We start from the raw sequence: 12,182 nt of genomic DNA on the forward strand, positions 1-12,182 counted from the left end.
TGCTGCGATTTAAACCGGTAAATGCGTTTATTTTGACAAATCCAAGCGGAAGTCGTGCCAGCTTTCCTCTCGGTTGGCTAACGTGGTGTAGCCTGTTATGGAAGAGGAGCGCGAGCACAAGCGAGGGGCTGTCTGATGAAACGGGACTGGCTGGGACTAGTTCTGGGACGTGATTTGGAGAGATAACGCTACGGACCGGAAGCTTGGCAGCGTCTTCCTGGCCCAAACCAACAACAGGAGAGAGAGTTGGGATCACGGGACTGCAACCATTATAAGTACACAGCATGGAGTCTGCAGCGGCAGGAACGCGCCGCCGCCTCGTTTAGCTTTCCGCGGCTGCGGCGGCGCGTTGAAGCCGCGGCAGCGGCGCGGTAAATCCGCGGCGGAGCGGTGAAACCGCGCTGATCTTTGTTCGCGTTTCCACCCCGCTCCCTGGCTGTCCTGCCGCGCTGACAGCACCCTGTTCGGCTGGGTTTACCGTTAGCTGAGAGGCTTTTCTGTCCGCCTGCCAGCTCTCTCCGACGGACGCGGCAGTCATGTTCAGCGTGCGCATCGTCACCGCGGACTACTACCTCGCGAGCCCCATCAAGGATCTGGACGTCTGCTTCTCTGAATTCAGGGAGAGCGACGTCAAGAAGGTGCCAGTGGTGCGGATATTTGGAGCAACACCAGCAGGTAAATGTGCTGGTTTTCTTTGCTCTTATTGTTACCAGTCTCCAGCTTTCTCCCAGCGCCGCACGCGGCATCGGTTACTGGGGACGTGCGCGCGCATTGTTTATCGTAAATCCAGCTGTTGTTTCCTGCAGCACGACTGGAAGATGCTGCTGGGGGTGTTGACACGTTGCTTTGTTCCTGCTCCTCCTGCTCCATCATGGGGTGGAGGTGGTGGCCGGCAGGGGCTCGAGCCACATGATGCGTTCAGGGACTCTTACTTCCTATTGTGGTGGTTTAATTGTATTCACAACAACCTGTGGAGTGTGGACAGCGTGTTGTCACCGCTTTTCATTTATTTGTGTTTTGCTATTTAAGACCCAGAGAGGAGCAATGGATCTAGTCATATTTTGAGTTTAAAGATCCAGTGTGGCAGGAATTTATAGTAATTTGCTGTTTCTTTGTAAGCATCTAGACAGACGGCATACAGGGTGGAACAATGGTTGTCATGACAAATAAGAGCAGATTCCTTCTCCTAATATTAAAAACCAAGATAGAACATGTTTGCAGCCAAATATCACAAAACATAAACCAATCCACATGCATGCAGATGCACACAGCAGCATTGATTGAAAGTGTTTATTTCTGATACATGCAGGGCTCCAGTAAAACCATTTTAGCTGCAAAACGCAGCAAAACAAAAGGAAAAATCCCACTGTGGGATGAGCGCTGGCAGCAGATCCTGCAGTGACTGCCCCAGACAGGTAAAAACTGCAGGTTTTCAGCGGGGTCAATGCACCTCCGGGTTCAGCTTGTCCATTGCTCAATGCAGGATCCAACAGGAAGCATCTCCGGCGAGGATTAAAGGCTTTACAGTGGAGACAGTTGGATCAGGGTTAGGATGTCAGGTCTAATTTGGCCCTGACACAAACCTGCATGTTTTCACATGTGAAAAGTGTTTCACTTAGAATCAAGCTAGTCATAATATTAACAAAAACGTATTTAATATACACCCTCCGCCCTCATATTCAGTGTGCAGTATCCAGTTCTTTTCATATGGACACATTGACCTGTGTTTATTAGCATTAATAGTGATGTGAGCTCTGCTTTTTCTCACCTTGACCTGTGTGTGTTCCTGCATGTAAACTGTATAAATGCCTGCACCACTGATCCCGACTTACGGGCGAACATTCTTGATATTTAGAGCTCTGGATTCCAGTGGAGCATTAGGAGCGTTCACACACTCACCCGTTGTCGAAGCAGACTTTGTGTTTCAGGGTACGATAGTAAAGGCTCACCTGCAGTTTCCTGAAATAAAATGACAACACCTGGAAGGCATTGAAGCAGAAAGGGAGGAAACAGGCCACAACTTCTACTTGATATTTACAGTTTGAGCTCTGTTGGCTGATGTGGAAGGAGGGCTACATGAGCAGTTTTTGTTCTTTATCTGGTCACAGCGTTTGGCCTGATGAGAGCAATCAGTGCATGCTCTATGCGGCCCTGGCTGCAACCCCAGGCCTTGTTTTTCCCTGTCCTTCCCTGACCCGAGCCATGAAAACTCCCACCCATCAGCCCTGTGTAATTTGATCCCACACTTCCTGCTTTTCCCCTCTCTCCCCTCTCTGTGAGCTTTCAGAGGCTGTCCTGCTGGCGTAGCTACATATAAGCCCCTCTCTGGACGAGCTGAAGAAGTGGAATGGGAAATGTCCCTTTGTTGTGGAATTTGATTCATCGTTGGTTATCACTTTATTCCTAACCAGCTGGACCGGTGTTTACTGGAAGTCTCTGAGGGGTGTAAACATGCTGCTATCAAGGCTCCTGCAGCCTTTGAGGTTTGACTGCATTGATCTTCACACTTAATGCCAACAAGCTCAGCTCGGACTGAGCCGGGAGGGGAAGCTGCATGACCAGTTGACCTGATTGTGGAGCTGTGCAGTGAAGCAGAGATGGATGAAACAAGGCTCTCCTCCTCCTCTCCCTCCAGGGGAACCCTTAATGCCATCTGAAGGAATTCCTCCTGGATCCATTAACAGGACAATAAACTGACTGAAAGGGAATATGGGGCTCATTAGGCAGAAGGTCCTTGTCCCTTCAGCTGTTTACTCCCTTTCATCTTGTTGGGTTCAGTTATCATCCTGTAACTCCTCTGCTAATTGCTTTTTATTATTTTATAATAAAGTCAGATACAAAACTATTCATAGAAATTCCTCGTCCACTTCATCAGGTCCACCTAGTAGCAGGTCGGACCCCCTTATTAATTCCTGGTGCCATCAGTTCATCAAGGTGGAAACAATACTGAGTGATTTTCTCCTTTTTAATATGAAGCATCACACAGTTCCACCTCATCACGATGAGAATCTCCTGTTCCACCTCATCACCATGAGAATCTCCCGTTCCACCTCATCACCATGAGAATCTCCCGTTCCACCTCATCACCATGAGAATCTCCCGTTCCACCTCATCACCATGAGAATCTCCCGTTCCACCTCATCACCATGAGAATCTCCCGTTCCACCTCATCACCATGAGAATCTCCCGTTCCACCTCATCACCATGAGAATCTCCCGTTCCACCTCATCACCATGAGAATCTCCCGTTCCACCTCATCACCATGAGAGTCTCCCGTTCCACCTCATCACCATGAGAATCTCCCGTTCCACCTCATCACCATGAGAATCTCCCGTTCCACCTCATCACCATGAGAATCTCCCGTTCCACCACATCATGATGAGAATCTCCCGTTCCACCTCATCACCATGAGAATCTCCCGTTCCACCACATCATGATGAGAATCTCCCGTTCCACCTCATCACCATGAGAATCTCCCGTTCCACCTCATCACCATGAGTCTCCCATTCCACCTCATCACAATGAGAATCTCCTGTTCCACCTCATCACCATGAGAATCTCCCGTTCCACCTCATCACCATGAGAATCTCCCGTTCCACCTCATCACCATGAGAATCTCCCGTTCCACCTCATCACCATGAGAATCTCCCGTTCCACCTCACCACCATGAGAATCTCCCGTTCCACCTCATCACCATGAGAATCTCCCGTTCCACCTCATCACCATGAGAATCTCCCGTTCCACCTCATCACCATGAGAATCTCCCGTTCCACCTCACCACCATGAGAATCTCCCGTTCCACCTCATCACCATGAGAATCTCCCGTTCCACCTCATCACCATGAGAATCTCCCGTTCCACCTCATCACCATGAGAATCTCCCGTTCCACCTCATCACCATGAGAATCTCCCGTTCCACCACATCATGATGAGAATCTCCCGTTCCACCTCACCACCATGAGAATCTCCCGTTCCATCTCATCACCATGAGAATCTCCCGTTCCACCTCATCACCATGAGAATCTCCCGTTCCACCTCATCACCATGAGAATCTCCCGTTCCACCTCATCACCATGAGAATCTCCCGTTCCACCTCATCACCATGAGAATCTCCCGTTCCACCACATCATGATGAGAATCTCCCGTTCCACCTCATCACCATGAGAATCTCCCGTTCCACCTCATCACCATGAGAATCTCCCGTTCCACCACATCATGATGAGTCTCCCATTCCACCTCATCATGATGAGAATCTCCCTTTCCACCTCATCACCATGAGAATCTCCCGTTCCACCTCATCACCATGAGAATCTCCCGTTCCACCTCATCACCATGAGAATCTCCCGTTCCCTCTCATCACCATGAGAATCTCCCGTTCCACCTCATCACCATGAGAATCTCCCGTTCCACCTCATCACCATGAGTCTCCCGTTCCACCTCATCACGATGAGAGTCTCCCGTTCCACCTCATCATGATGAGAATCTCCCGTTCCACCTCATCATGATGAGAATCTCCCGTTCCACCTCATCACCATGAGAATCTCCCGTTCTACCTCATCACCATGAGAATCTCCCGTTCCACCTCATCACCATGAGAATCTCCCGTTCCCTCTCATCACCATGAGAATCTCCCGTTCCACCTCATCACCATGAGAATCTCCCGTTCCACCTCATCACCATGAGAGTCTCCCGTTCCACCTCATCACGATGAGAGTCTCCCGTTCCACCACATCATGATGAGAGTCTCCCGTTCCACCACATCATGATGAGAATCTCCCGTTCCACCTCATCACGATGAGAGTCTCCCGTTCCACCACATCATGATGAGAATCTCCCGTTCCACCTCATCACGATGAGAGTCTCCCGTTCCACCACATCATGATGAGAATCTCCCGTTCCACTTCATCACCATGAGAATCTCCCGTTCCACCTCATCACCATGAGAGTCTCCCGTTCCACCTCATCACGATGAGAATCTCCCGTTCCACCACATCATGATGAGAATCTCCCGTTCCACTTCATCACCATGAGAATCTCCCGTTCCACCTCATCACCATGAGAGTCTCCCGTTCCACCTCATCACCATGAGAGTCTCCCGTTCCACCTCATCACCATGAGAATCTCCCGTTCCACCTCATCACCATGAGAATCTCCCGTTCCACCTCATCACCATGAGAATCTCCCGTTCCACCTCATCACCATGAGAGTCTCCCGTTCCACCTCATCACCATGAGAATCTCCCGTTCCACCTCATCACCATGAGAGTCTCCCGTTCCACCTCATCACGATGAGAGTCTCCCGTTCCACCACATCATGATGAGAATCTCCCGTTCCACCTCATCACCATGAGAATCTCCCGTTCCACCTCATCACCATGAGAATCTCCCGTTCCACCTCATCACGCTGCAGGAGACCATCTGCTTCCTGGTTGGTCGTGTTGTGTGTTCAGAGATGATGTTCTGCAGATCTTGGTTGGAACCAGTCCTTGCTGGACTTCCTGTTGTCTTTCCATCATCTCCATCCTCTGACGTCTGACATCAACAGTAGGATATTTTCTTTCTCTCTAAACTCTAGAGATGGTTGCGGGGGAAAATTCCGGGTTCATCTTTGTCGTGTCTGCATGACTACATGCTTTAAGTTGCTGCTCTGTGATTGGCTGATTAGATCTGGTTTTCTGTTTTTGTCTCCATTGTTTCGGCGCTGTATTTCTGTGATGTTTTCATTGACATCTGCAGCCTTTCTTCCTTCTTTACTCAGTTAGATGAGCCTCAGTTTGAAGCTTTAATAGATAAAGAAATCCTCATGTTGACACAGGCCACATCCCAAAGCACCATGTCTCTCTGAGCGTGCCCCTGGTTGGGTTCGTGCTGGATGACAGACGGGTGAAACTGTAGATTTAACCACCACCTGCAGTACAACTGTGTTGCTGTGAGGAACTGGTCACAGCCAGTGCAGACGGTCTAATAGCACCATCCACCTTGGAGTGATTTCATTTCTTTCTTGGAGCAGCAGTGAGAGTACATCCTTGTTGTCCTTGCTGCTGCTGTTGTCCAGTCAGTAAGATTGATGGGCATAATGGCTTCCTCCAGCTCCTCTATAGGTATCCACAGGCATCACAATCGAGATGCAGACCTGACTCCGCAATAAGCCCTCCTCGGATCAGTCTGGTGTGAATCACACACATTCAGAAGAGATGTCACGCTTGACGCTTTCACATCAGTGGAGCAGCTTCATGAGGAGTTTTCCTGAAGTAAAGCTACAGATTAAAGTCCTGTGCTCAGTTTTCAACAGTTGGGTTCAGATAAGTCGTGCAGCGTCATTTTTGCATGATTTACTGTTAAAAATTAAAGTTTCATCAAGTAAAATTTAGAATTTCTGGAAGAAATTTGGAACAAAAGTTTGGAAAATGTTTGTTTGCTTCGTTCCAGACGTTGTTTTCAGGATTTTCTCAGCTTGGATTGCATAAACTGCAGGGTGGGACTTTAACACGGTAATTACATTAGCTGGGGTCGGTTATTTTGGCTTGCTAGCAGGATTTAGAGGTGGCACCAAGAAATCAACAACTCCATTTGGCCCGAACGTTTGGATTGGTCAGAGTTTTTACACATTTACAGTAAACTGAAGGGTCTAACTATATTCCTTATTGTTCATGATGACAGAATGTATGGACTACTATCAGGACGAGGAACCGCTTCACCCAGAGGAACACGTCTCTGAGAAACGTTACCAACTACAGCTTTAATTACAGAATAATTAACGCTTAAAAAAATTAACACATTTGGTTACAGAACATTAGTCAGTGCTAAACTCCCTAATTATGCATAATTGAGAACGTGACTGCGGTTATTTTCACAGAAATGAAACCTGTGTGGATATTTTTGGGATGAACGAGGAAACAATCATCCAAAAGTTTATGGCTTATCCAGCATTTTGGAGCTGTTGGAGAAACTCGGGATGGATTTGGCGCCTTGAGGAGGAGACACACAATGGACTACCTGCAGTGACAAAACTACTTACAAGTCTGCACTTGTTTTTACATCTGGGTCATTCCAGACACGGTAGCTGTCACAGTTGGGATCCGGCCAATCAGAGGTGCAGTCCAAGCCCTAAATGCAGTGTGTTGCCGCATTACGGCCAGTTATCCTGAAGGCTTCCATGGAGTCATTAACTGAGAGCAAACAGGCTTTTTTTGCAGCTGAATTTACTGCAGTAACAGGAACAAATGATTGTATTTGTGCAACTAATGATTATTATTATTATTATTGATTTTAATAGTCGACTAATCTGTAAATAATTTTTTCGATTAGTCCCGATTATTTCTGTCCCGCCCACCATCTGAGCTTCCAGTTGACGCAGCTCTTTTTACTGGTTCCAGTATGTTTTAGCCCACTCTCTTCATCTGCATGATATGAATGTCCCCCTGATTCCCAGTCAGTCCCAACATAATGTCCTTTAGTAAGTTAAAAGAACGACTCCTGAACCAGTTGAATATTAAATTTAAGCTTAACAGCTTAGGCCTGGGCGATATATCGAGTATACTGGAGAAATCGTGGCTAGTCCTCTGTGCGAATATAGAAAATGCCTATATTCATCATATTCAAGTATCCTGTTGTCACGCAGGTGTTTTTAGCTGTGGGGGGGTTTCCTCCCTCCTCCTCGACTCTGCACCGCTTTGCACAGAGAGTTAAAGCAAGCGCACCTCGTTACGTACATAACGTGAGCTACGTGCTACGTGACTTTAAAGCGCATATTGTAAAGTTATTGTCAGAAGGAGAGTCTCTCCCCGTCCTAAAGCACTCAGTCGCTCCGGCTGCAGCTGCAGCCAGTCAGAGGAGCAGAGAGGACACCTGCACGACTCCACCTACAGTCACAATGAACAGCCAAATCCGCCACTGATCCCGCTCTGGATTACAGAGTGGGACGTAAATTACAAAGTTTTTCACGTCACGCAGAAATAATTAATTCTATTTGATTACATTCACAGCCTCTGTCACTTACTCACCTCATCCACTGTGTGTGTGACACAAGCATATTTATCTGGCTCCTCATGTCTCTAGAAAGTACAGAAAGGAGTGGGAATCAAATCCTGAATTAAAAGCTGGCTGAAGCCGTTTATTGGAGACGATACGAAGACATTCTGCCTGGATTATAAGACTGATTTCTACGCTAAACTCTGCGATTTAAAAAAAAATACACGACAACTCAAAAACGTGTCTATAAAGCAAAGCCTTATAATAGTTCATCATTTGAAAAGTCCCCCCTAGAGCACCTATTTTCATACGTTGCATTTATTACATCATGCAAAGTCACTTTATTTTGTTTTAAAATGACATGTTTCTGCCGCTGCTTTAACTGTTCAATAAATACGGTTTTGATCAGTTTGCTTCGTTACAATTTCATCCTTTTGGCATGAATGTTTAAAATCAGCATATCTTAATGCAGTATGAATAATTATGTTTTAATGGAGACACAAAATCATCTTACTGATGTGATTGTATGCACCAAAGCATTAATTCAAGGCTGAGGTAAATATCGAGATATATATCGTATATCGTGACATGCCATAAAAATATCGGGATATTACTAAAAGGTCATATCGCCCAGCCCTATAACAGCTTACTACTAATTTACTCTGAAACATTCAAACTTAGCTATAGTGTCATATCCAAGCTGTACAGAATTTGCCTCAAAAGAGAAACAAAATGAATATAATATTTTAACATCTTAATTTTCGAAGAATTGCATTGAAATGATTATTTACATCTAGAAAAGCCTGTTTTGTAGGTAAACAAGGTCCACCAAAATTAAAACACTTCTTTCTTTTCACATTTCCAACAACTCCAGAGAAGTTAATGAAAATCTATCCATAACTTTCTGAGTTATCTTGAACACAAACAGACAACCCTGGCGCCCATCCCTGCGGCTACCAGGACACCCTGGACAGCCACCAGTCCATCACAGTGCCTGTTTGCATTTAGTTCAGTTCATAGAAAACATTTAGTTCTCTGTAATTCAGCCTGGAAACATCCGGTTATAAGTTTGGTGCTTGTAGAATCGGAGCAAACTGGATATTTTCTCCATATTCCAGTTAAATAAATCAGTATTTCCTGAGCAGTTGTGAGAAAAAGCCCCGGTTGAGCTGGGTTTGTTCAGGTTTCCTTCTCGGCCGTGACTTTAGCAGCGCTGTGATGTGCTGCTGTGTGGTCGGTGGTGTTGGCTGGTGTGGGATCCTCCGCTTGGTGTCAGGAGCTTCCCGTCTTCTCCTGCAGGCCGAACTGGGCCTGGGGGAGTCGGAGACTTCCCTCTGTGCTCCCCCGGGGCTGCTGCTTCCGCTGCAGGATAAAACTGCTGGGTTTCATGGCCGATTAAGACCTTGTTGAAGGAGAAAAGGAGGACTTGGCAGGGCAGGAAAATGTGAATCATTGCTGAGGCGGGGGAGGCTGTTTCCATTCAGTGTGGATGTTAATGAGGCCTGTGTGAGTGGTACTTATAAAGCCAAACAAAGCAATCAAGTTCTCCTCTGTGGCTCTGGGTAAATCTTCCACCGAAGTATTGTGACCTCCTTTTATTTCAAAGGAACTTATAATACCTGTAGTCTTTGCCTGTTGAAGGAAAACAGCTGCTGGTTGTGTTCGCTATGCTTTCATATCAAAGCCGAGCTGCAGATTTAATCACAAGTCATCACATTTCTCCGTCCTCCTTCTGAAGCTCTGGGTTTTATTTGATCTGCCTGCACGCGTTGGCTGCAGAGTGTTTGTTCAGGTAAAGGAATTCATTAACTAGAGATAAAGTTCCTGCTAAACGCTGTAGAGCTTCTCCTACAGCTGCAGCAGCGACTGCAGACTTTCTGATCACTTTCTAATCCCATCGATTCATTTACAGCAAGAAGGGGAAGAAGCTCTGCTGTATAAAATGGCTGTGTGTGTGTGTGCGTGTGTGTGTGTGTGTGTGTGTGTGTTTGATGTGACTGAGCTCCAGCGTGAACAGCAACAGGATGGTTGTTTCTCTTCCCGACTGATGCTCGTCGCCGGTTTATGAGAAGGTTCTAGGATTGGGAAAAACATGAAGTCCTGTCAGGCGTGTGCTGCACGAGGATCATATGAGGTGTGTTTTATCCTCTTGGATTTTGTGTTTTACTCCGTAGACTCGTGTTTTCCAGGAGAGCATGTCTACTCATGCAGATGAACAAAGTTTCAGCAGAAACCTTCCTGAACATGAGGGCTGTGACGATAGGCTTTTGTCTCGATTCAATTCGATTACGATTTTTTGGGTGCTGATTTGATTTAAATTGCAATTCTCAAAATTCCTCAATATTGATGATTTTTGTAGATTAAAAAAATAAGTGTTTTTTTTTTTTTTTAAACTTCTTTTTGTGATTTCAGTTGGGAGAAAACAACCCAGCAGCCAGATCATCATTCTGCTATAATGCCCAAGAAAACAAGTGAAAAGATCAATAAAACCAATAAAAATGACAAAAATTTTATAGAGGAATAATTTTATTTAATTGAAAAAAAAACCCAAACATTTTTTTAACAAAAAAACAAAAGGATTTTAAAATTGTGAAACAAAAAAATCCTGTCTTTGATTTTCGATTTGATTTTCCCACCTCTACTAAACATCCTGATTTTATCCATGCAAGCTGCAGCCTGTTGTGTCAGCTGGAGTCAGTCTGCAGAGGATGGTTTTATTTCAGCTTTTTCAGTCTTTCTGAGGGTGTATTCCCATCAGGACAGTCCGCTAGACTCGGTCCGGTTGGGGACTGAGCCCAGCTGTAGGGGGGTGTATCCATGGGGACCAATATCGTGTTCACGCTGAACTTTGGTCAAACCAGCCAAACCATTAGAATAATATCTTCCCATTCCCACCAGAGGTGGCGCTGCACTGGTATTCAGCAGAAGAGAGGACCAGACCGGCGTGAAGAAGAAAACTCTGTTTCCTCCACCTGCCAGTTAAACATGGAGACCAAACTATGGCTGTTTTGGGTTTTTATTGTGTCTTATGCAAGTATACAGCAGAAATCCACTGCAACAATGGATGCAGTATGAACACCAGACGAGGCAGAGGACCCTTAACGCCATCTCTATGGATTTACCCACAATGCAATGCTACGTCAATGGTCCGCTTGAAATGAACCGAGACCTGCGTTTGTAGGAGAACCAAGTCCACTTCTTTGGTCCGAATCAGAATTTGTTTGGTGCGTTCACATTTCCCCAAACAAATCGGACTTTCCGAGCAAACAGACTCGGATCCGGATCAGAAAGACTGATGTGAACATGCTCTTAGTCTTTCTGAAACCATGTTTCACCTGAGAACTGATCAGAACCAGATCTGTGTCCTTTTGGATGGTGACTGTGATAATTATCCTCTTTTCTTCTTCATGTCTACCAGTGACATCTGGCTGGAGTGTCCTCCATCTTTTTTAGTTTGACCTGAGGATGAGGAGGGTGCTGATGTTAGTTCCAGACATTCATGCTAGCAGTGAATCAGATTTTATCTGGACATCGTCTTCAGCAGCGGTTTGGTCCACGCCTGGAGGAAGTATGGCCAAACCTCTTCTTCTTCAACGTCTGCTTCAACTTCACTTTCTCAGCTTTCTCCGTCCACTTTCACGACTCGCTGGCCACGGTTACGTGGTGTTTTTTCATTTAGAGATAAAATTTGGAATTAACGTATTATTCTACAAGTTTACATGAAAATAATAATTCTGAATGAAGGTTTACATGAAACACGTCCTCACTTAATTCCTCTTTAGAGCGGCGGGTTGGGAAGGGTTCTGATTGGACAGAGGGTGCACATGACGTATGACGTATACCAGAAATAAACAAAGTCGGCTCCCTGCTTCTCGTCTTTTCAGTCGTAACTTGTAAAAACTACATAATAAGAACCAGTTTCGCCGCTATTTTTATTATAAATGTGAAGTAGCAGCTCAACACCAGCATACTACTTCACTTTCTGCAGCAACTGAGAAGGAGAAGAAAGACAGACCACCAAACACGGGAGGTAAAACAAGGCGCGTCATCGGGACAGGACAAGGTAACGAGCATGCTCAGAACGACCGGAGTTAACTTAGAGCGAATGAAGGTTTACATGACAGAGGAATTAAATAGTTCAGGATTAAAATGTGAATAAACCAGCTGCTACATCGGAGTTAAGTTTAATTCCGAATAAAAACTTAGCATCAAT

At 45.7% G+C, this 12,182-nt stretch overlaps 1 protein-coding gene across 2 annotated transcripts in view; it reads left to right on the forward strand.

The window, feature by feature from the left end:
• Positions 1-147: 147 nt before the first annotated feature.
• rev3l (REV3 like, DNA directed polymerase zeta catalytic subunit) overlaps positions 148-12,182 on the forward strand; it is a 68,317-nt gene continuing 56,282 nt past the window's right edge. For both annotated transcript variants that reach the window (XM_079255306.1, XM_079255307.1), the window contains exon 1: positions 148-675. In XM_079255306.1, the coding sequence (XP_079111432.1) occupies positions 537-675 (139 nt within the window). In that variant the 5' untranslated portion in view covers positions 148-536. The remainder of the gene's footprint in view (positions 676-12,182) is intronic.

The sequence above is a fragment of the Telmatherina bonti genome, assembly GCF_933228915.1.
Source record: "Telmatherina bonti genome assembly, chromosome: 16".
Taxonomy (NCBI): domain Eukaryota; kingdom Metazoa; phylum Chordata; class Actinopteri; order Atheriniformes; family Telmatherinidae; genus Telmatherina; species Telmatherina bonti.